At 38.8% G+C, this 24,697-nt stretch overlaps 1 protein-coding gene across 1 annotated transcript in view; it reads left to right on the plus strand.

Annotated features, from left to right (window-relative positions):
• The window catches only part of LOC126176331 (uncharacterized), a 202,661-nt gene extending 178,648 nt beyond the window's left edge, over positions 1–24,013 (plus strand). Inside the window, exons 23-26 of the mRNA XM_049923482.1 lie at positions 555–969; positions 8,287–8,481; positions 18,687–18,802; positions 21,699–24,013. Of these exons, the coding sequence (XP_049779439.1) occupies positions 555–969; positions 8,287–8,481; positions 18,687–18,802; positions 21,699–21,974 (1,002 nt within the window). The 3' untranslated portion in view covers positions 21,975–24,013. The remainder of the gene's footprint in view (positions 1–554; positions 970–8,286; positions 8,482–18,686; positions 18,803–21,698) is intronic.
• The last annotated feature ends 684 nt before the right edge of the window (positions 24,014–24,697 follow it).

Here is a 24,697-nt window from a genome sequence, read left to right on the forward strand (position 1 = left end):
CAACATAGCAGATAAATCTGTTGACTCCCTTTTTTTTTAAATTTCAGTGTTTTTTCACTAGTAGCATGTTTACCATAAGAAGGCTGTTATGTCTACTTTAGCTGGTCGATTCAATATTTTTTTCAATAACAGCATGAATTAAGTCTAAGACTAGTATGTCCAGTTTTACCAAATTTAAATCACTGTGATATTTAACAACTTTGACATGGTCAGCATGTTGTAACAATGCAAACAAGTAATGTATATAAGGTTGAATAACAAGTACACTGTTTTTGTTCTACTGAGTTTTGTTAATTTTGAACTAGTTTCTGGCTTATTAGGTCATCTTCAGGAAACAGCCGACTAGCATCTGGAAGGGACACTGGTTCTTAAGTAACCAAACATTATAGGTGATGATACAATTGTATAGTGTGTTGTGCATCAAACTTGTTTCTTAACACTGAAATGTTGAAATTATACTTTACCCAATAGACAGTGTTAAGCACAGTAAATAAGTAAACTACACAGTGTTACAGAATATAAGTTGTCATTACTTGACACTGTTCGGATTGCAGCTGGCGCAGTCCCACATTGGCACCGCCCCCCACATGTCGAAGTTCCGACCGCACTACCCCGTGACATCCCCGCAGGGTGGCCAGCCGTACCCGGTGGCACCCTCTGCGAGGCACACGCACCCTCCACCGCTGGGCGGCCCACCCCGCTACACTGCACCCCCAGCTGCCGGACCCGTGAGGGGACTGGTGGGCCCACCACCGTCTCTGGCCGAGCAGCTCAAGAGAGTGCTGGCAGAGCGGGAGAGGCGCATTTCTGGTGGCGACAGGCAGGCGTCCGGATCTGGGTCTGGCTCTGGGTCTGGATCCGGTTCCAGAGAGAGTTCAGGGGAGTTTGGGGATACAGTAAGAGATGCTTCCTCTGCACAGAACCTTGCCGAAGAAATCAGGCAAGCAGTGAATGAAGCCAATGCCAGAGGTGAGGGGATTTTGCTACATTTATGTACTAGTATCCTTATTTTCCATAAAAACTGTATTAACAAAAGTTTGCTTGTAATTTGGTTCTTGGACTGCTGCATATAGTGAGTCGTGCTCATACTAGATGTATTAAGATTATGCAAAATGTAAATAAAATGCCAATTAGTTATAAAAATTAAACTATCAAACAAAGACATTATTAGGTTACCTTCCATTCAGAAATCTGTTGCACTCAGCGACTGTTATTCAATTAACTGTGGATGAAATAATAATGCATTGCGACTGGCAAGCTTCTAACCGAAATCTAGATCTGCACAATAAAATTTAAAAAGGACGATTGATCGCTGCAATCTAAAATTTAAGAGACATTATTTCATAACACATTTGCTTATAGTTATAAATAACTGTGACTGAGAAGTTGATGGAAAATCATTATAAATTAAAGGATGTGTAGTCAGCTTGAAATTACTTTAGTATTGATGACTGTGATTGAACTAGTAGTAGTTGAAAATCTACACAGGTCGCATAGTATGCATGCTGCCACTTCCACAAGGCCTGTAGCCTCAGCAATCTCCCACAATTGCCCGTCCTTTACCACAACCACCACCACTATCACAGTACTTCCCATAATGTCAGAAGCAAGTTCATCAAAATTTAAGAATGAAAAAGTTTGTCATGATTCTCTTAGTCCATGGACTGCGGTGAGTCAGTTGAGAGAGATGAGCCTACTTCGAGACTGAAAAACTTAATGGTCGTCACTGCTCTCCATTAACAAGATAATCCATAGAACTGCTTTGGACACAAATGAAAACATTGTTGTGAAAACTGACAGGGGAATGTTCAAGCAGAAGAAACATCAAAACTCGAAACTCCGGTAAAAAACTGTTGTCTGGATAAGCAGATTATCTGTATAGTTTCATTTTCAGAGGATGTAATTCGTCGTCATATTTGTGATTATTATCCCAAAAAGAACATTGGACACTTCGCAAGTTATTGCTGAACCTTAAGGAATCTGTTTTTTTTTATTTTTTTTATTTTTTTTTAATTTTTTTAATTTTTTATTTTTTTATTTTTTATTTATTTATTTATTTATTTATTTATTTTTTTTTTTTTAAGGCAGTCGCATAGTGCTATGCTATTCTCAGTTTTGTGCAGCTTACAATTTCACTGTGGACATTTCTGTGGTCGTGTGCTGTAGGAGGACAGGTAGGGTACAGTATCATGATGATGCTGAATTTTAAGGCAGATCTGTTGGATGAATATATGGTGCGACTTAATGAAAATTGGATCAATTCTGGTCATGTTGTCAAGTAGGGTTGGATAGATGACACAATTAAAGCAACAATGACAATGCCTTCTGGCAATGGGGGCAGACTTATTCTTCTGCTTATAGGCATCTCAGACTGTTTTTGTTTCTCCTGAACAAGCTGACCTTAGAGCTATTCACAATTGCTGTGAACAGGACCTAGCTTTGACGTCATGTATTGAATTGGTATTCCAGAGAAGCAGTATTCATGGATTTGAGTGTTGCTTATGGCTCAATGTGGTTAGATGGTATAAGAAATCATTACACTGAAATCACCTTGCACAAAGAACTAGTGAACCACACTGTATCAAAAACGGGCTGCCACAAGACTCAACATTGTCTTCTCTTCTAGTTAACCTATGTACTTCGGACTTCCCAATAGTGGCTTCACAGAACTTCTGCCAAGATGATGATGTAGCACTTGCCAGCGAGTGAAGCATCTACAAGAAGGAGAACAGAGTCTGACAGCAGACTTGGGACACCTAAATAAATATGAGGTATAAATCATCTGGTGCAAATAGGTGACCCACAGCAATTATGCAAAATACACTGACAACTTTCTTGGTCATTCTGTACCACATGAAAAACACTTGCAGCTGAGTGGACAAAACAAAAGTCCAGAAATAACATAATATGGGAATTGGCAGGAACAGCCTGGAGAGATGACACAGACAGTCCTTGGTGTACTCAGCTCCAGAGTACTCTGGTGCAGGGAGCAGGCATACCAAACAGATGGATCGTAAATATAAATGAATGATAGCTTATGATAACCAGACCACTAAAACCTGTACAGAAATCTTTGCTTGACGCCCGTGCAGATATTGCTCCAACAGACCTGAGATGATAAAGGCCACATGTAAACAATGGAAGAAGAATTGTGCTTCCATACAACAAAGAGTACTTCAGAATCTGTACTAGACTGCATAATGCTCCACACTCCTACATGTTGTCTCATAGATCAGAGTGGGAAAATGATGCCCTGTTGCAGCATCAACTCTTTGTGCTGAAGGGAACACGGAAGGATCAGTAAAAGGTTTCCATTACAACACCTACAAAGATCCGATCATGCCAACATCACCATCTGAACTACCCAAAAAAAATTTTGTGCTGCCTAAACAGGATCTGAACAGGCGATGCCAGAAGGAGGGATACCCTGCACAGATGGGGTGTCGTCAATAGCTCTGAATGTGACTGTGAAGCAGCAGAGCAGACTGTGGAGCACATTGTCCAAGAGTGCATCAAGAGAAGATACTCTGGAATATTATGAGAACAAAGACAAAATAAAAAGTTCCTTGGATATCCTCGACAAAATTAAAAATATAAGGATTCCAGGTAATTGAAAATTCTTATCACTCAAAATCTAAAATATTTCAGAAATAGAGACTATTGAAATCATCAATTAACGTTTTCAAACATGAGAAAATCAGTCGAGCTGAAGTCTGTTAAATAGTAGAACACACAACAATCGATCACTGCATGCAAATGCTTCTAATTTCAAAATTTATCTCCAAGAGGATGGGATAGCAATGGGTTCATGCCTTGCAGGTACATTAGCTGAAATTTCATTAACATTTTACAGCATCTTGGGCTGGAATGCAACATCTCGTGGGATGCAGGCAGTAATCTGGAGGGGTGGGGAAGGGGATGTGGAAGCAATAAATAATAGTGTAAGGGTGGGGGAGAGACGAATGCTGTCTCGTGGAGTGTGCAGGGACTAGACTTACATTGTTGATATTCCTACCTGGAATTTCGATTGTTTGCTTTATTATCATAGGTATCTTGACGATATTCTAATCTTATTCGGTGGCACAACAGATAAGATTAATGTCATGCAATCTCAGTTCAGTAGCTTACATCAAAACTAAATGCTGTAAAGAAAAAGAGAGAAACAAAACCATCAATTTTTTGGATTTAAAAATTTCAAACAAAATGTCAAAGTTACATTTCTTTCATAAACCCACTACAACAGATGAAATTATCTATGACTAAGCTTGTCAAACTTACATGCTGTCACGCCATGATACAAAGACTGGTCACTGTACCAGAAAAAGATTGAACAAGAATAAAATATCATCCAGAACATAGGTATAAATAATGGTTCTTCCTATAGAATTGGTGGACACACAAGAGCCCCAATTCCATAGATGAAATAACTTTAATCATAGACATGTGCGAATTAAAGAAAAACAAAGTTCTCATATGTTCTTATTTAGGTATTGTTTCCAGCAAAATAACTTGTTTCAAGAGCACAAATGTAAAAACTAGTTAAAGGAACATTATCAGTCTACAGTAGCTATTGAGACATACACCATAGATATTATAACATTCCGCACAATATGAAAATACAAAATTAACTGTAAAGATTGCCAGAAGTTTTATATTCGACAAACAAAACGATCTGCACCTGGTTCAAACAACTCGCACAATAAGTGAGAGTAACCCCTCCACCTTTGTTTGCACACTCAAGAGTAAACTTAAAAGCCTCCAACCACAAAACAAACACTATTAAAACATCACTACAGTTCCTGCATAAAATACAGAAAAGTGAAGCCATGGATGATATGGAAGGGATTGAAATTTATATCCACCTAAAGGACCAGTTGGACAGAGTTTTAATCAAACAAAAGAACTACCCAGTGGAAAATTAGTTGGCAATTTTACGCCAATTCTGTTTTGTAATGTTACAGAGCCATAACAACCACAGTCGTTGCTATAGCCAAGAACACTTAGAGCCACAATATGAAGAAAATGATAAAAACATAGGATAAATTGTGGCAGTCTTAATCTAATTTCACAGTTATCATTCCTTTTCCATTAACTGCCACAAAAGTGCAGTTTTGAGCATTTTGGAAAATTGTATACTTCAGTTTTAGTTTAATTAAATTAATCTGACTACTTTTATGTCAACATGACAGAGTGACACTAGTTATGCACCATCTATGTACATTGAATATCTGTGTGTGTGTGTGTGTGTGTGTGTGTGTGTGTGTGTGTGTGTGTGCATACTTGACATAATATCTCTGCAACAACTGATTAATAGTGATGTGCTTTCATAATAACTGAACTAACAGCAGCTGTTCTGTCCTGACAGAAGAGTTAAATTGAAGTCAGTCATGGTGTCTCAGCCAGGACAGATACAAACTCATCAGTTATATGTCCCAATGTTTATGCAGTATTGTGGATATGACAAAAGTCACCAGTATCAACAGTATTAGGAAAAAAAGAGAGTGTGCTGCTTATTGTAAAGATGACATGTTGAGTTGTGCCAGGCACAACAAGAGGACTATTACACACTGAGCTTTTGGCTAAAGTTTTCTTCAGAGAAGAAAGGAATACACACACACACACACACACACACACACACACACACACACACACACACACACACACAAACAAACAAACAAACAAACAAACAAACAGGCACACCTCACTCGTGCATGACCACTGTCTCCAGCCCCTCTGGCCAGACTGCAACAATCGCACTGAATAAAAGCAGCAGAATCCAATGTGGGGCAGGGGAAGAGGAGGGATATCAAGATACAGGTGGAGGAAAGAAGAGCTCTTGCTGGCAGACCATGCAGGAACTAGAAGGAAACAGGAGAAGGGTGTCAGCTGCAATGTCACGAGGTTATGGGGGTGGAGGTGTGGGTGGAGGGCGGGGGTTATAGGAGAGGAGGAGAGAAGCAGAGAAGCAGAGAAGGGGAAAAGACCTGTGGGTGTGTTGGCAGAGAGAAGTGCAGAGTGAAGGTGGGGGGGGGGGGGGGGGGCGTTTGAATCGGGAGTAGGTGACAAAACAGAGGAGGCAGAAACTGTTGGTTGGGTGATCTTGGGATTGGAGAATGTTTTATTGTAAGGATAACTCCCATGTGCACAGCTCAGTAAAGGTACTGATGGAGCGGAGGATCTGGGTGGCCAGGGTTGCGTAGAAGCCATTGAAATCGAGCATGTTATGGTCAGCTGCATGTTGTGCCACAGGATGGTTCACTCTGCTTTTGTTCCACCCCACCCCCGCTCCCCCCAAGTATCAGTTACAATGGAGCACCTCATAATCATCCCGTACTACCCTGGACTGCGACAACTGAATCACATCCTTCATCAGGTCTTTGATTACCTGTCACCGTGCACTGAAATGAGGGACATCCTACGCAAGATCCTTCCTACACTCCCTACAGTACTCTGTCGCCTTCCCAAACTCTGCAGCATCCTGGACCGTCCCTGTGCCACTCCCAGTCTCAACCCCTTTCCACAGGGATTATATTCCTGTGGAAGACCCATGTGCAAGACGTGCCCAATCCACCCACACAGCACTTCCTATTCCAGTCCTGTCACCAACTTACCCTATTCCATCAGATGCCAGGCAATCTGTGAAAGTAGCATCTGTGAAAGTGTGTTGTAACCACTGCACAACTTTTTATATTGGTGTGATTACCAACCAGCTCTCCATAATGATAAATGGCCACTGCCAAACTGTGACCAAGAGCAGAGTGGGCCATGCTGTGGTGGTACATGCTTGATTTCAGTGGCTACTGTACAACCCTTGCCGTCTGGATCCTCCCCTCCCCTACCATCTTTCCTGAACTGTGCATATAGGAATTACCCTTGCAACACATTCTCTGCTCTCGAAGTTATTCTGGCTTCAACATATGATAACCTATTGTCCCCACATCCTCCAACCAACAGTTTCCACCCCTGTTCTATCACCTCCCAATTAACATTGTGCACCAGTCTCTGCCAACATACATACTGATCTTCTCCCCTTATCTGCTCCTCTCCTTTCCCAGAAATAAGAATAATCTTCCCAAAGATTTAGTCTTTCCTTCTCATTCCATCCAGGAAGTCTCCCCTGACCTGGGGTTTCAGTGACTTTTCCAAACTCTACCACTTTTCGTACATCTCTCCAGTCCTATTCTTTCACCCCTCTTCTTTCCCCTTCAGCCCTTCTGCTAAAAGAAGCAGAATCTTGTATATGTAAAAACTTTTTTTTTTATATACTGCTGGCAGTGTGATTTCAGTTGCCTGAGACTGCAGTTGTGTGTGTGTGTGTGTGTGTGTGTGTGTGTGTAGTATTGATTATATTGATTATGGCCTTAATGGCCGAAAGCTTTAATTGTGAAAGTCTTTTTGTTTTGCCTATTTGCAACCCAGCATCTCCGGTATACGGTGATTAGCAACTTTCCTTGTCATAATATTGTTACATTCCATCCTGGATTTTCCATTGTTTGACCTTTTTTTTATATGTGTGTTCTCCTGCTGCCAATTGGTAATTTTTTTATCTATCCAATTGCATTGTATTGTCAAAAATTTAGCACTTACTTTGATCCAGAGAAGTTTCCATTATTAAGGAACACGCAGTTTCAGTAAATTTCCAGCAACCATAAAAAGTCTACTAATGAAGTTCAGCCCAAGTGCCAACTGCTCCTCCTTCAGTGATGATTTTCTTAGCAGAACCAACTGATGTGCATGTTATGCCAATAATATAAACTAATGGAAGAATTTGTAAATTCTGATTTCTGTATAAATTCACTGCAGTAATGCAATCATTGTGAATAAGTGTTGTAAAAAGGTTTTTCTAGTTGATGACGATTGCATGGCTACAATAGCCTGAGAATTATCATATTCACCTCGGTGTACTGAACATTTATGTGTCTTGACAAAAGCTATTCATTACCTTTTAAATAACAAGAAATAGAGTTTATTAAACTCATTCCACATACATGAGGACCATTTCATCTGGGGAAATTGGCATATTTGTTTTTCTTTGTGAGTATTTATTGTGTATTATTGTTTTTCTGACATGTTCTACATCCTGTAGGATCTCTTCATTTTGAATCTATTGGGAACAAAAGTACATTTAGTCTAATCTAATCTTGTGCAGATATATTGCTGCTTTCCTTAACATACTTGCTTTTTATCTTTATCTCTTCATACCCATTGATTTTGATACATTCATTCACTTTTCATTCCCAGGTGTGATAAATTTGTCCTACTTCAATATGTGCTTTCGGTCTACAGTGAAGAAGGTGATGGGCAGCCAAAGCCAGAGCCTGGCACCATCACCCGGCGTGCTGTGGCAGCAGCAGCAGCAGCAGCAGCAGCAGCAAGTCTCGCCGCTCCGCGAGGGTGAGCCCCCGTCCCCGTCCTCTCTCTCCTCCTCTGGCAGCGTATCGCCTGCAGTGGAGCCCAGTCCAAGCAAACCTGCAACTTCAGGTAATTTCCTCACCATTTCAAAGCCGCCTTGAATTTGTTTAACCTGCAGATAAATTCTCGTCTTAGGTGAAAATTGGGAACTGTTTCTGTTGACAGAACTTGATCATCGAGTAGAACAGGTGGCGATGTGTAGCCTGTGACATGGGCAGTTTGTCATGTCAGTGCTTCAACTTCTTATGGATGTACCGTATTTACTCGAATCTAAGCCGCACTCGAATCTAAGCCGCACCTGAAATATGAGACTCGAAATAAGGGAAAAAAAAAATTCCCAAATCTAAGCCGCATCTGAAATTTGAGACTCGAAATTCAAGGGGAGAGAAAAGTTTTAGGCCGCATCTCCAAATCGAAACAAAGTTGGACCATTGTAATATGAGACACAATTTAGGTCGAATGAATGACGATACAGTTACAGTAGTTTGGTTCGAGTCGAAAGCTTAGCAGTTAAGCTTCACCAGGTAGCCATTGCTATGCGTCAGGGGCTCCGTCCGTATTTATACGGATACCCTTCCTTTTTCACGTGCTTCGTCTGGTTTGAATCGATTGCTTATTTTGCTTTGATCTGATAAGTGCTGTTTTCAATGTTATAGGTGTTTACGTCAGTCACTGTAAGCTGAAAATGCATTACTATACTGTGTCATGCATTGTTTGTCGCATTCTGATAGTGCGTGTTTATGGCCTGTCGCTGCTCGCGGCATGGCTTGCTTTTGTGCGCGCTACCGCCGCCTACAATTAAAAAAAGAGAGGAATCGTCACATTAGCGAAACAATGGCAAGAGACTGCTATTTGTTGTTACTTACACTGCTGCTTTCTTTGATAATGATCAACAAGAACCAAATAATAGACTGCGTATGATATAACATGTTCTGAACGAAAGTTTGGCGAAAATTTTTCTCCGTTTGAAAATCTTTGCGGCTGCTTCTTTAGTACATCAAATTCTGCACAGAAATTAGTCATCTTAGATTTAAAAATCTAGTCAGTTGCCGTGCTTCATTTCTGACTGTATCACTATTAGGCATGAGTAATACGAATATAAACATGACACGATACGTATATTCTTCTGCGTTTGCTGTTGTCTCACTCTAGTTTCGTAGTTTATTTGGCAGACAGGATTTAAATGAGATAGAAGCAAACACGAAAGAATACATGGCAAAATGTTTATATTCGTATTATTCTTGTGGTGATGAGAATACTGCATGTGATTCACATTTCATCAGGTTCCTATTAGCAACCATCTCTTCTCACAGGTAGGAAAAAATTCAGAACGTAGAGTTGGCCATGTTGACAAAAATCCCAGTATTACCAGTCGGATTTTCGTAGTACATTGAAATTCGAAGATGAACAATACGGAATTTGTATTTACTTCGTTGGATAATGTATGAAAATGCAGTGGTCGAAACTCGGGCGGAGAAAAATGCTCGTCTTCAATTTTTTTTTTTTTTTTTTTTAATTTTGTTTACTGACGCAGAGGTTTTGGCGCCAGTATTTATCTTTGTGCCTACAAAGGATGCCTATGTAGCGCTACATATATTCGACGGCAGAAGATAGTTGTGGCGGCACCTATCAACATTTTTCAGAACTTCCGCTTGCTTTGCACTCGATTCTAAGCCGCAGGCGGTTTTTTGGATTACAAAAACCGGAAAAAAAGTGCGGCTTAGATTCGAGTAAATACGGTAGGTCATAACATTGTCACTGGTGGGAGTTTATCTGTAAAACAGTAATATCAGAGTTGGTAGCCAGCTTGATCAGTACCATTCTTCAAGACACAAAAGTAGGATCTGTGAGCAGTGGCATAGCATTAAATAATTGTACTGGGAGCAGGAGGGGGGGGGGGGGGGCAGTTGTTTGGTACAAGTGTTTATGTAACATTAACTGTTTTGTGAACAGTTTTTAAGAATGGGAATAAGTAATTAAAACTAACTATATAGTTTAACTGACATTTAATGAAGCACAACAAATAATAAAGGATGTTCTTGGTGATAGGTGACTTTAACATGTAGCATAGACTATCTTCCTTCTAACTTCTTCTGTTACAAATCTTCAAATTTTTCATCAAAGTCGAAAGCCTTAGCTACACTATTTTTGATTGACAAAATGGCTAAATTAGTGTGTCTTGTGTGAGTAATAAGCAACCCAAGATAATATTTAATTAGTTCAAGTTTTGAAAAACCAACTTCTCATCAGAAACCTCTAGTTGGCCATGAACCATCGCAACTCTCACCTAAATCTGTTTTATCATCTGAGTGTAGCATTATTTTATCATTGTTCCCAATATTGTCATCAAAAAGTTCATTATCAGAAACCAATTTTACATTTTTCTCAAGATCATTATGAATAAGCTTATTCTCAGAAATCCAGTTTTGAATCTTTACTACAGCCACTTTCAACAAGCTCAAAATCACTAGTCAATTTTGACCAGTTATATGTACTTCTTTTACTATTAGCCAATATTCATCAAAAATTAGTTTCATAGCTTTATCATCAGCAGTTTGTACCCCTTGCACATGTTCTTGAAAACTACGAGGGTGGTTTGAAAAGTTCTTGGAATCACTACGCGAGATCAGCACTAGCGCAACGAGTTGTTCACGTGATATTCATTGGACTGTTGCCTGTAAACATGTGCCACGTCAGTGCTCTTGGAAGAGAGCTGTGGTGGTAACATGGCTCTGTTGTTGTACCTGTGTAGTGATTTGCGAAGATGGAAAAAATAGAGATTCGAGTAGTGAATAAGTACTTCGTAAAGAAAGGTATGAAAGCAAAGGACATTCATGCCGATTTCCAGAATACACTGGGGGCTCTGCTCCTTCATATTCACCTGTTGCCAACTGTTGCCTTGAATTTAAATTTGGTCGGAAGAGCTTAAATGATGATCCGCGCAGTGGTCAGCCAAGATGTATCACTACTCCAGAAATCATTGCAAAAGTGCACAAAATGGTCATGGAGGATCACCGATTGAAAGTGCGTGAAATTGCTCACACTTTCCAGATGTCATCTGAAAGGATATATCACATTTTAAGTGAAGAATTAGAAATGAAAAAATTATCTGCAATATGAGTGCCACGACTCTTGACGCTGGAGCAAAAGCGCATGAGAATAGACATATCGGAACAATGTTTGGCCCATTTTATGAGAAATGAACAAGATTTTTTGCACTGGTTTGTGACCACAGTTGGAACTTGGATGCACTACTATACCCCAGAGACAAAACAACAGTCAGAGCAGAGGAAACATGCTGATTCTCTGCCACTAAAGAAAGCAAAGGCAATTCTTTCGGTCGGAAAGGTCATGGCATCAGTGTTCTGGGATGTGAAGGGGATTCTGTTTGTAGATTATCTTCCCACTGGGCAAGCAATTACTGGAGAACTAACCTCCTGGACAAATTGCACCAAAAGATACACGAAAAAAAGGCCAGTTTTAGGAAGGAAGGAGGTCATCTTCCATCAAGACAATGTGCACCTGCACACATGTGCCATCACCATGGCAAAATTACACGAACTAAGGTATGAATTGTTGCCACACCTGCCTTATTCACCTGATATGGCATCGTCAGACTTTCATCTCTCCCAAAACTGAAAATTTATTTGGTGGATGAAGATTCACTTCAAACGAAGAATTGATAGCCAGGGTTGACAACTATTTTGCAGGCCTGGAGGAAACTCGTTTTAGAGATGGGATCAAGGTATTGGAACATCTTTGGACCAAGTGCATTAATCTACAAAGAGACTATATTGAAAAATAAAAATGTTTCAGTGATGTAAGCACTTTTTTCTATTCCATTCTGAGAACTTTTCAGACCATCCTCATATCTCAGGAAAAAGATCGCATATTCATAATCACCACAAATTCTTGAATGCTCAAATATCCTCTCCTAGCATATACATATGCCAAGCATAGACACGTTTACATCAAAAGGAGCTCAGTTTGTATTTTGTTTGAAGCATCATCTCTATGTATAAATATTTGATTTGAAAAATTCATTTCCACTGAATTTGCAGTCAGAACGTTTTAGTGTGATTCTATGTGAAAACCCCAGCATGTGGGATCTAACTCAAAATTCGAGGTACTTCAGTCAAAATCAGTGCAGTTAGTTTTTTTGTAATAATGATGATAACACTGAAAATTCAAATAGAATACACTCAGATTCATTTGTCTATCCTTCAGTGCTTTTTTTATCCCTAGCAATAGCAACATTGTGTTTTTCAGTACTATTCCTAATTTCATTTCTATAAGTATGTTTTCCTCATACAATACATTTTTGTTGACACTTTCACTATTGTCACTTGCACTTCAGTATTCTTTGATTTTCGCATTTTCCCATCTCCTCTTCACTGTCTCACTACAGTTTACTGAGTGTTTCTTACATTGAGGCATCTTTTATAGTGGTAGTTAGTGGTGCTTCATCATATCAAAGAACATTAAAGGAACCACGAAGTAGTGTACACAAACATTCACCCTTGAACATGGAAAGTACTTTCTCGTCTCTGCTGTGTCTGAATGGTTGTGTCGTTGGATGTGAGTATAGCTGGTCACACAGAATAAAAATGGGTCTTTCCTGGCTGCCGATTGTCATGCTGTCATCAATCGCCAGCCTCTCGTGTCACGTTAGAGTTGGAACACTGCAGAGACATTGACTGCTAGTGTGTATGTGTGTGTCGTTGTATGAATAAAGTTATGTAAAGTAACTGGACTGTCTGCAAATGTTTTTCACCTGCTCACACTAAGAACCTCGCATCCCATCGCCATACATCATGGACCAGAAACCTTCATAACAATTGAGTCTGCTGCGAATGTCAATCTGCACGTTTGGAAATTGCAAAATGAAACCTAAGTCATAGTTAACCATATTTATTTATGTTGATTTCAGATGCACATATAGATTAGACACATATACATACACAACTATATATGTATGTACAGATTATGCACATATACAGACCTACTCGTATAAAATCAATGTTTCAGTTAACTTTCTGCACTGTTCACATTTATCTAGTAATAGTAAAGCGACTGTGTTTCAACTTTTTCAAAAAATCAAAATGATCACAATAAAAAAAAATGCTACTCCTCCATCAATCTTAAAACATTTTTGACTGAAAACATTTTTGTGAACACATTCCGTGGTAACCAAAAACTCAATGTATGGACATAAAAAAAATTCAAAACTCAAAATATCAAAAGTGATGAAAAATTTGTTTAGCAAATTGAATTTGCCACTGAATTCAGCATGCCAAGATATGTTATGAAACAATTTTCAGCCCTCAGTAATTTTTTTTTATATATGACAAGGTTGAAATTTCACCAGTACGTCCCATTCAGTACAAACAGCATTTACCTATCAGCATTTAATGACAATGAGATTATTACATGTAAAATAAAGGAAATCTAACTTAATATGCAGATGGTGTCCCACAATTCCAGCACAAAACGTTTTGTAGCATTGAAGTACTGCAGTCCACAAAACTTATTATGTTTAAACTGTTGGAAAGCATTTTACCCACCCTATCCTTGCTAGTAGCACACATTGTTGAACACTGGGTAACGTGTGTGCTAGGGCAGATATGAAGTCTCTTCGTTCTCTGCAGCGTTATTGTTCCTTCTCCTACTGCTGCTGAAATGGTACTGCTCTTCCTTTACCTGTAAGAAATAACTTCATTCTCTCTAATGAAATGGGCTATATGGCTGTTACCAGTCTTTTTACAGTATTTTTGATGATAAAAGTCCCTTGAGAAATATTCTTTTTTCTTTTTATTAGTCTTTCATTTGTAAACATCATTTGAGTTTAGTATACAGATATTTAAAAATCAGACAGCAAGGGGCTACATGCTTGTTTTGCACCCATCACTATACTTGTTGCTGATGTGTTCAATCCTTCTTTAGGTCAGTTGTAGAAAGAAATACTTTTTACAGGCACCTGTCTCTTCGTGTACGTTGTCATGACTTTGTATTGCTTATATTGAAATGCCATACGCATTTCCCTCGTGATGCCATATGTATTTGTCTCGTAAAACCAAGCAAACTTGAACTCGACAGCTCTGTGTTCATTGGTCAGGAGCTCAACAGGAATTTCACATTTACGAGGGTTGGAACTTGAATAGTGGCAACTATTTATTCACAACTGAAACAAAAGTGTTACATGTTTGCATCCATTACTGTCCTTCAAAGTAGTCTCCAGTGTTGTGTAGAACCCATTGCCAGCAATGTGGAAGGCATGGTATACCGTTAGCAGAACCTGTTGTAGTGATGGTAAGAATGGGGCGGGTACTGCCTGTCAAATCTCTGGAACAGTTCTGCAGCGAATGCCATGAAGTGGTTCCTTCATCTTCGGAATCAAGTCAGTCACAAGGACTTTAATCTGGGGAGTATGGTGGATGGTACAGTACTTCCCAGTCCCATCGACCGAACAGAGCAGCCACAGCTTGTGCTGTATGCACCCGCGCATTGTCGTGCAAAATGGTGGGTGGGGTTGCACAGAAAGTGTCATCGTGTCTTTCGCAAAGCTGGTCGCAGGTGATGCTCCAAAAACTAACAGGAATACTGCGCATTGATGGCCTGCCATGGAGGAATGTAATGTGTTAGGATAACATGATCGCAGTCGTACACGAGAATCACCGTAACTTTCACCATATTGGGCTCTGATGCACTTTAGACTTTCGCTGAGACCCATGATGACGCTATTTGTTGGATTGGCATTTCAGTTTTGGCTCTTACAATGTGGCCCATGTCTCATCCAGTGTTATGAAACAGCGTAAGAAAGCACTCATAGCACTCAAAGTGCGTCTGAGCAGTGTTGTAATGCATCCATTTCTGCATTTCCGTCAAGTCGTGGAACCCAACGGGATGCAATTTTGCGCATGCCCAGGTGTTCCTTCAGAATGCAAAGCACATTTGTATGCGCTAATCCGGTTTCATGGGCTAGCTCAAGAATCCATGTGGCATCGATCATTGTCCACTAAAGTGGCAACAGCATGCATTACTTCTTCATAGATGCTATGATGACCTGCCCAATGCTTTTCTGCCCCAGTTTGCCAACCTTCATTGGAGACTTTTAACCAACATGCCAAACGCCCCTTGAAGACTGTCGTGCTGTACGACCTCTGGCACATTCAATCTTGATCCAACTCCATTGTTCCTGTTTCAAAAACATAGGGACATCGTTACGTTAGACCTCGCTCACAAGTGACTTTGTTTCCCTTGACTTTGCACGTGCTGGTGATGTGGGACGGTGTAGCGATTCAAGGGATACCTAATTTGTCGTAAAAGTCAGTAAATCACTCAATGGACAGTATTTTTCAGTGCAGGTATTTCGTTCATTCTAAGCAAGTATTGATTCATGACGTCATCGTCCAGACACGAGTTTACTATAATCTGAATCTGTTTTAGCAAACTAATAGTTTGTATCAGGTGATAAATTTTATTGATTATGAAATAAAAGTTCTTGAAGTTTACTCAGAATCAGAAATGTTTAATTAGTAGTTGTATGTCATAATTTATCAGTTTAATATAAAGGTGTTTTGATTTTTGGATGCATGAAAAAAGTGTGAGTTTATGTGCGGCTTTTACTCTGAGATGAGTTGTCACTTAGAATGCAAAAGTGTGTGTGTGTGTGTGTGTGTGTGTGTGTGTGTGTGTGTGTGTGTGTACGGTTTATTGACATGTGCGGTGAATTTTATTTTTATGATTTTGACTCTGATGGAGACAAATCCAGTTCCAGTTAGACTTCACGTGAAATCACGTTATTACAAGAGTGTCGTTCAGCCCATTATGGAAAACTGAAACTGGCGCGCTCAATTTAAAATATGTTACACGCCAGTGTGTAATCAAGCTGTCCTGTAAATCACATACAATATTTGCTAAGCAGTAGTTTAAAAAGTTAAATCACCAACTGTTGCATAACTTCATTGTTATCACTACAGAACTTACTATATCGTGTTTCTTCACCAAGAGATTTCAAAAAGCCGGGACAAATAAGAACAAAGAAGAAGATGCTAAAAGAAGAGGCATCGGCATATATTTGGTGACCCACGTTGGGCGCCAAATATTTACCGATGTCTCTTCTTTTATTCGTCTTCTTGTTTGCCTTAAGTTATAACCCATATTGTATTATTGTGTGAGGTTCAGTCTTATTGTTACGCAACACAATAACATACTGTACTGGTAGCTATGGTGGAAAATGGCTCTGGTTTTATGTTAGAATAGTTCATCTGTAGGGTTCTGCTTTTGGCATGTGAGCACTTAGTCACAATAGCTCGTGGTAAATGTGTACTAATAATATTGTACTGAATGCTTTTCAGCAGGGCTCCTTTGCGTAAATGGCTGCTTCTTTCATTTGGTTTTACTGTACAACTCACAAAAAAAGGAACCATCATTCACAGTGACCATTTCAACACTGGAAGTGGCAGTGATATTCAAATAAGTATCATAATCACTTTTTCAAAACTTAGTGTTTGTAAACTCAGACACATCTCTCATCATCATCATCACTTCACAGTGCATCGAGAAAAAACAAACCCCTTGTTGCCTTCCTTCTGACTGCAACTGAGGAAAAAATAATGTGCTAAAATATTCATAAATAATTCAATTTACAAATGAATAAATATTTTATTTGATGTTCTCACCAAAAGACTGCTAAATAAGTAAACTTTCGGCCTTATTCTGAATTAAACAACACACACACACACACACACACACACACACACACACACACACACACACACACACACGACCACTGCCTCTGTCTGCCTAGGCCACATTACAAACAGCTGATAGCTCGGCAGTGGGGCCTCACTCAGCTGGTATGACATGATAAATAGCTCATGGCTCTGTTGTGACTCAAAGGATTCCAAACTCGAACTCTTGATACTTCACTTACATAGCACTAGCTGCACTTGGCAATCGATTTTCTATGTTTTTTGACTACGGAGAAGTTTCTTGAAGAAACTTGAGAAATTTATTCCAAATGTTTTTCCTCCATCTGTACTACAGAAAACGTTCTATAATAAATGCTGTTTGTCTACAATGTATGATTAATATTTGTGGTCAGACCACAATAGCTGATTTAGCAGTATTGCCGAGAGTGTCTTCTGCTAATTTAGATCAACTCTAGACATCATTCAGTTGATAAAAGTTTATTGTTATTGAGCACACTGAATTTTCGCACTGGGTTCATTTTCTGAACTAGTTAAAAATTGATCTCCAGTGAGCAACATTAATACAATTATTCTTCAGAGAGAGAATAATACATCAAGGTAGTTAATTTTATATGCTGACTGTATCAGATACAATAATTGCACATAGAATTTAGTGTGTGGAGAATGAAAGTAAAGAATAGAGATGTACCGTAAGCAGAAAAAAACCAAATAAGATTTTTGGAATAAATAAAGATCACAAGTAAAAGATATGGTACAGTAAAAATTAAAGGCAGAAATGGCTTGAGGAGAGGAGATGTAGCTATTATGTATAAAAATTTCTGAGTGTGCAGGCATGATTTTGGAATTAGAACTCAGTGTTACTTGTAATTTATACTTCCATTATTATTACTGATTGATATCGGTGTGCTGTAACTGAGAGTGATGCTAGTTTTGTTCATAAATGTAGTATGTGGAAGAAAAAAGGTCGCTTCCCATTGCCTTAGCCACTGACATCTAGAATAAATTCAGGGGTGGGGAGGTGGTGAAAATTGACTACTCCATTCTACATTATTATCCACATTAAATTTTGAAATTTATGAAATTCTCTTGCAGACTCCTGAATACTTGAAATGAATTTCCACTACTGCTCAGTAAATAGTCTCTATGTTTACTAAAAATGTGAAGCATACAGCTTCCACAACTTTTGTAATTGAATTCAAATAACTCAACTGATGGACTCAACGTATGTTGATTTGGTGAGTGAGGAAAGGAACTGTAGGAAGATTACTTTGCAGTGGTGGGATGAAATTGGGAAGTTCATAGTTCATAGTTGGACTGGGTTTGGTAGCAAGCAAGATGAAGTTACATCATACATTGGGGAGATTGTAGAAGTCATCCCCCCCACCCCCCCCACCCCCCACTCATGCAAATTATGGTCTTCCATAATAATTTTATTTCTGTTCAGAACTGTCAGCTACTACAAGAACTTTTGCGTATATACTTATTATTTTAGAATACTCAGGTCCAAAAAGAGAAAGTTGTGGTCTTATGCTGCATGCATGTTTTCTTGCTAATTTGCAGATGTCGAAGCTTGGACACCGCCTCACCCACAAGATATGGGTTCGTCATTTTCTTCTGAGAAGAAATCTTCACATTTCTGGCAGAGCGCTCCTGTTACAGAGTGGTCAAAGGAACAGGTATGTATCAGGAATTAAAATACTGCCCCCAAATTGCACATTAATCCAACCTAATGATAATTATTGCTGTGTAATTTTACAATAAATTTCCCGATTTAATAAATTAAATTTACATGAGACACAATATCACTTCCCTCTCACATGAGTGTCCACTTGCCAACTGAGAAGCAGCCTGCAAAATAACACTGTAACTCATGACCTGTAGTGGTCTCAGAAAGAAGCAGAAACTTGATTTTCTGGGAACAGTAAAAGCCCTTCGTTATCTTTGCACATGTTTGAAAGAATCTAAAGGATCTGCATGACTGAGCACTGTAGGCTTCAATTTAAATTATATCTGGGAAATATTGCTTGCATACATCTAAAATTGAACTACTTGCTGTAGATTTTAAAAGTAAGAGCTTCAGTAATCTCAAATAAAGAAGTAACAGTTATTCAAAGAACAAGGTACATGGACTTCCAATTTGTGGACTAAATTTTTCTTATCAATTCTGATTGGCTTCAGGCAGCTGAATTGGTGAACCACTTTGCTGGCAATCTGAGTGTTGCCAGTCCAATGATTTTATAACTTACTGATTCAGCTGCAGTGTTATATTTTGACAGTTCATTAGTTAACTGTCAGTTTGTCAGACCATGCCAAGGTAATGGTAACTGTTTGCATTCTGCAGAAGTAAATTCCTTCCTCCTAATCACCAAGTGAGGACTGAACATTGAACTTGCATCTGAGTGGAGTGAATTTTAAATCCCATTGGCCACACAGATTAAGGTTACTTATGGTCTCCTCTAAATCAGTTAGTGCACATAACCTGAATTAGCCCTTTGCAAAGGGCTGTGATTTCCTTTGCTATACTCTGTGCTTGTCCAATTAGAGCTTGTGATCCAGCTCTCTAATGACCTCACTTTTAATGGGATGTTAAACAAACACCAATCATACCTATCCCTCTACTTAGTCCATGCATTGTGTCAGATGAAGGATGGATGCACTGCTACAAAAGACTTCAGAATGATGTATTTAGACTAATCCATTATGAATAAAAGTTTGAAGGCTTTCATGAACAGTGTCATTTTGAATAAAATAATTTTGGGTATTAGGCCACATCATTATAAAACACTAAAACAACTAAATAGCTGCTGTTTCGACTGACTTTGCAGGGTCCTCAACAGGACAGTTAACTGCTGGTTACTGGTGAATGTCTTTCTCTACATACCATCTACTTTGTTTACCTGGTGGCAATCAGTGTCGCATATCTGGGATGTCATTGGACCATTTGAAAAAAGGTTACTATGGAGGGAGGTGGCTGTGTGGAAGATTATTGTGTGTACTACTCTGGTAGGTGACTGGAAGGCAACACTTTGTAGGTGATTAGTAGACAACAGAAAATCAGCATATTACATCCAGGGATAGTGTTTTCCTGTAGCGAAGCACGGAAGCTGCATGGTAGTTCACTTGCGGCGACTGTTTATGCTGTTAAAACCAGGTAAAGTGGCGCTATCAGCTGGCGAACACAAGCAGTCCGCCAGACTAAAATTGCTGGCTTCCAGGCAATTGGTAACTTGAAGCTATTCTCCCTGTGAGTGCTGTTAAGATGTTTAATTGTTTTGATAGCCTCTCTTACTTACCACTGCTGCATCCACAGCTACTGAGCAGGCACATGAGTTTCTTGACAATTTATAAAATGGCCATATTCCTTGTTGTGTTCAGTGGCGGATGACCTGTCATTCTGTCCCAGTCGTACATAATGTTTGTGCTCCGACACAAAGTACTAATGGCTCAGACGGTTGCACTGACAGACATTGCCACATTCTTGTCAAAGTTTGTAGATGCATGCAGTGTGGAGAGCATCTGTGGCATTTTTTGTGGGCCTTGAAAAAAATCAGATCTTGCTGCCACTCTGTAGTATGGGTTTAATTCCTCTGTGATGCAGAACATCACCTGTGTGGTCACTGACACCTCTCACGTTAGGTAAGTGAGCATCAGGAAGAGTTTCTTCTGTACTCTCCCAGCAGTTAACCATTCAGAAGTGGCCACAACAGTGACAATCCAGTTGCTTTAGTGTTTTACAATGACAACCTAATACCCAAAATTATTTTATTCAAAATCCATAATGAAGTTTTCACACTTTTAGTGTGCTTCGTAACGGGATTGCCTGACAACCTGAACTGAGCGATATGGTGCAAATTTTGGAAACTGAACTCTCTTATAACAAGAACAGCTGAATTTGGTGGCCGACCATCGAGATTGAGGCTTACATAGGGTGAATGGTGGGATGGTTCCTTTGTATTTCCAGATCCACCCACACCCATTCTGAGCTTGTGTTTGATTTGTTTGGTTGTTGACAGTGCATTAATAATTGGGGTTGTTTGCTGTAGAGCAGTTTGTACTAAACTTATGTAAGTATTAACCTGCATTATATCTAATAGGAGAGGATGTACACACGGATTGTTTTGACACCGTATTAACATATTGTGTCTTATTGTATGTAAATGTGAGTAGCTTCTAGTCATTTTGTCCTGTGGTACTTTACATTGTTTCCTCCCACCCTTAGTTTGTCATGTATTATAATCTTTAAATTATCATGTGACAGTGTTTTAAAAGCTTCTTTGATATGTTCTCTAGCAGGGCTTGAAAATGGTCACTGACAAATAGTAGAAAATAAAATATAGTACAGAAATATAACTGTTGCGGAACAGTGGCTTTCATTTGAGCAGCTAATGAGGACTACAAATTCGAGCAAGAAGAAAATTATTGAGTTCATAGACATACCACACATTGCCACATGGCAGTCCAGGTTGCTTGAAGCCTCTGAAGATGAGAGCACTCATCCTAGCAAAGACATTGCTAATATCATACATCTTCAGTAACATAAATGTGATGGTGTGCCTTTGTTTTTGCAAATAGGTCTGCCAGTGGCTGCTGGCTCTCAGCCTGGAGCAGCACATTCCAAAGTTCCTCGAGATGCAAGTGGGAGGTGCCACGCTGCTGCAGCTGGAATCGAGGGACTTCAAGCAGCTTGGCGTGAACGGAGAGGACAAGAACCGGCTGAAGCGGAAACTGAAGGAGCTGCGGGTTCAGGTGGAGAAGGAGCGCAGGCAGCAGGAGAAAGAGCGCAAGGAGAGGGAGCGCCTGCAGCGCAAAGCCGAGAAGATGGCAGAGAAAGCTAGTCGACGCAAATAGTCTGTGCGTGCAGATCGGCAGTTCTTTTGCGAGTGGGAAATAAGTTTGGAACGTTGTACTCGTTATGAAGTGTGTCCTTGCTGGTGTATACTCGTGACAAAATAATTTATTTATATTACATGTATTGTTACCAACTGATTTGGACAAGTGGTGCCCTGGGTATTTGTTTATACCTGTTGGTCCCAATCAATAAAGCCCAAGAATTCTTGTATGGGCATTAGCTGTTGAATATAGTGATCATTTAAAAAAAAAAGAAATACACCCATAGCAATTCTTTAGTCACTCTGCAGCAGGTGTCTGTAGCTGTGAGTGATTCTGTAAGTAATCTTCACATGTGAAAGTTCTGATGTAAAGATAGTATCGGCTTGGACATGTTGTCCCTTTCATATTTACAAGTAAGTGACTTTGCAAGTTCAAGCCGAACTCCAGAAAACTGTGATTTAGTGACGAATCGGTGATTTTTAAAAATAAAATTACTGATGCTCATATTGCATTTTAGCTAAGTGTTGTATGGATATTTGTATGTCATGTATTTTATACATTTTTTTGTCTTTTTCAGTATTTTGATGTGGCAGCTTGAATCAGATATTGGCATTTTTGTTGTCTCTGTTGTACATAAGTTTTTTATTTACAAAACATGAAATGTATCATAAGAGTAAAATAGGATAGTTGTCAGCGGTGTGTGGACATTGGACATCTGTGAGGTGCAGAGGACTTACTCTCAGGAAAGTGAATTGCTGACCTCCATCAGAATGTTTATTTCCTGATTGTGTGGCAGCAAAAGGAAAAAATAAAACAACATAAGAAGATGAAAATTAAAGTACTTCTCATTGTTCCTCTTGATGATCCAAATTTTGATGGGTCATTACTCTGTATTTACAGTTTTAAAGATACAGGCTCTGGAACTGACCAGTATTTAGCACAAGAATGTGTTAGTTATAGTGAAGTACAGTATACGCATTGGTGGCAATATTTCTTGATCTCTTATGTCCAGTATGAAATGTGACTTGTAATTTTTCTTATTACTGTTTTATTTTGTCTGCAGATATTTGAATAGATTATCTGTGAGATCCACATTCTTTTTATGCTACCTAATTAATACTGGACATAGTAACTGCAAAATGTGTGTCAGAAAGATTGCATAATTTATAAATCAGGAAATTACTGTGAGAACCTTATTTATAATTATCTTTCTGGAAACAGTAATTTCCAGCTAATATTTTTTTGCGGTTTATGCCTCTGAGAGCTTCATTTTATTATTTTTAAGTTTTCATTGTTAATAACAGAGACATTTACTGTTCAGAAATCTTTTGCCGAGCATTACTTAATCTCGTAATGGTACTAAGTACTTGGAAACTTACTTCTTTGAGGATATTTTAATTCTGTCTCGGCTGTTACAAGTTACAGCACTTAAGGAAGTGTGTCTATCAGATATTGTCACATTTTTCTGTCTTTTGTACCTTGTTGAAATGTAATGTAATAAGTGCATAGTGGACTGAAGTTAGTGAGCATAAGTATTATAGAAATAAGAAATACTGGCACAGAGATCCTGTTGCATGCTTTCCGTAATATTTTTGTACATGTCATTTTGGAGCAAGCAGATGCATTTTGTACTGGTTTAAGATAAATTGCTGAAATAATCAGTTTTTAGGAAAGTGCCTCGAGAGATATTATTTCACACTGAGAGAGAGGCCACACACAGTGGCTTGTGACTGCAGTTTGTATTTTGGTATTTATAATTGTGAGCACATTTATTTTAATCTGCAGTTATGTAGCAAACTGTGGTTTCTCTGTATGCATTTGTCATTGACAGATTTTGTACTTGTAGTTTTTGAAATTTATTTGCTCTGTAATTTTTGGTAATAATTCTTCATAAGTGGAAGATAATGTCCTGGTGCAAAACAATTATGGCCAATTTTTATAGAGATAATCTTGTTTAATCTCAGGTTTGTGGCAAGGGTTATTTCACTGTTACCTGGAAATTGTGTCCACATTCAGCTGCAGTAACTTTCTGTCCTAATAAACTGCTCCTTGTCAAATTCTTATTTCATTTCATTTCCACACGTCAAAACTATAAACTCCCTCACCCTCTTTTCATTCCTTCAGTTCTAAGGCATATTGATTTTTCACATTTAGTTTAAAAACTGCTTTTATTTTTAGATTTTATAGATGGTTTTACATGTTCTCCTGCAGATAAAGAAACATATTTTCAAAAATAAGGGACAGTTGAGCATTTACTGCAAGAACTATAGTAACAATGAGTTCCAGAAATCGGTGATGTTTTTGTGCCACTGGGACCCTTGGTTTAGTAAAACAATGGGAAGAGAATGCAGCCACCATAGTCATATAAAAGGTAAACTACACAGGTTTCTTCTTAAAAATGACCTATAATCATCATCTACTGAATGAGAGGCATAATCCTTTGGACAGATAAAATTTCATGTGATATTTTAAAATGCACAAGCATCATTTAAACAAAGTTAGCATGTGTAAATAATGTCACAATTATTAAGTACAAGTGATTTACAACATTGGAAGTATTCAGAGATGAAACTTTATGGCATTAATAAACACTGTTTTACAACGGTGTAAATAAAAGGTATTTTGCGGTTTTGGATGCTATTCCAATAGGTTATACATGTTTTCCTGTCTACAGAGGCATAAAAACAGCAATTTACGTATGCTGAATAGATAAATAAGTCTGCTGCCAAATAAAAATCTGA

Source organism: Schistocerca cancellata, chromosome 3 (assembly GCF_023864275.1).
Source record: "Schistocerca cancellata isolate TAMUIC-IGC-003103 chromosome 3, iqSchCanc2.1, whole genome shotgun sequence".
Lineage (NCBI taxonomy): Eukaryota > Metazoa > Arthropoda > Insecta > Orthoptera > Acrididae > Schistocerca > Schistocerca cancellata.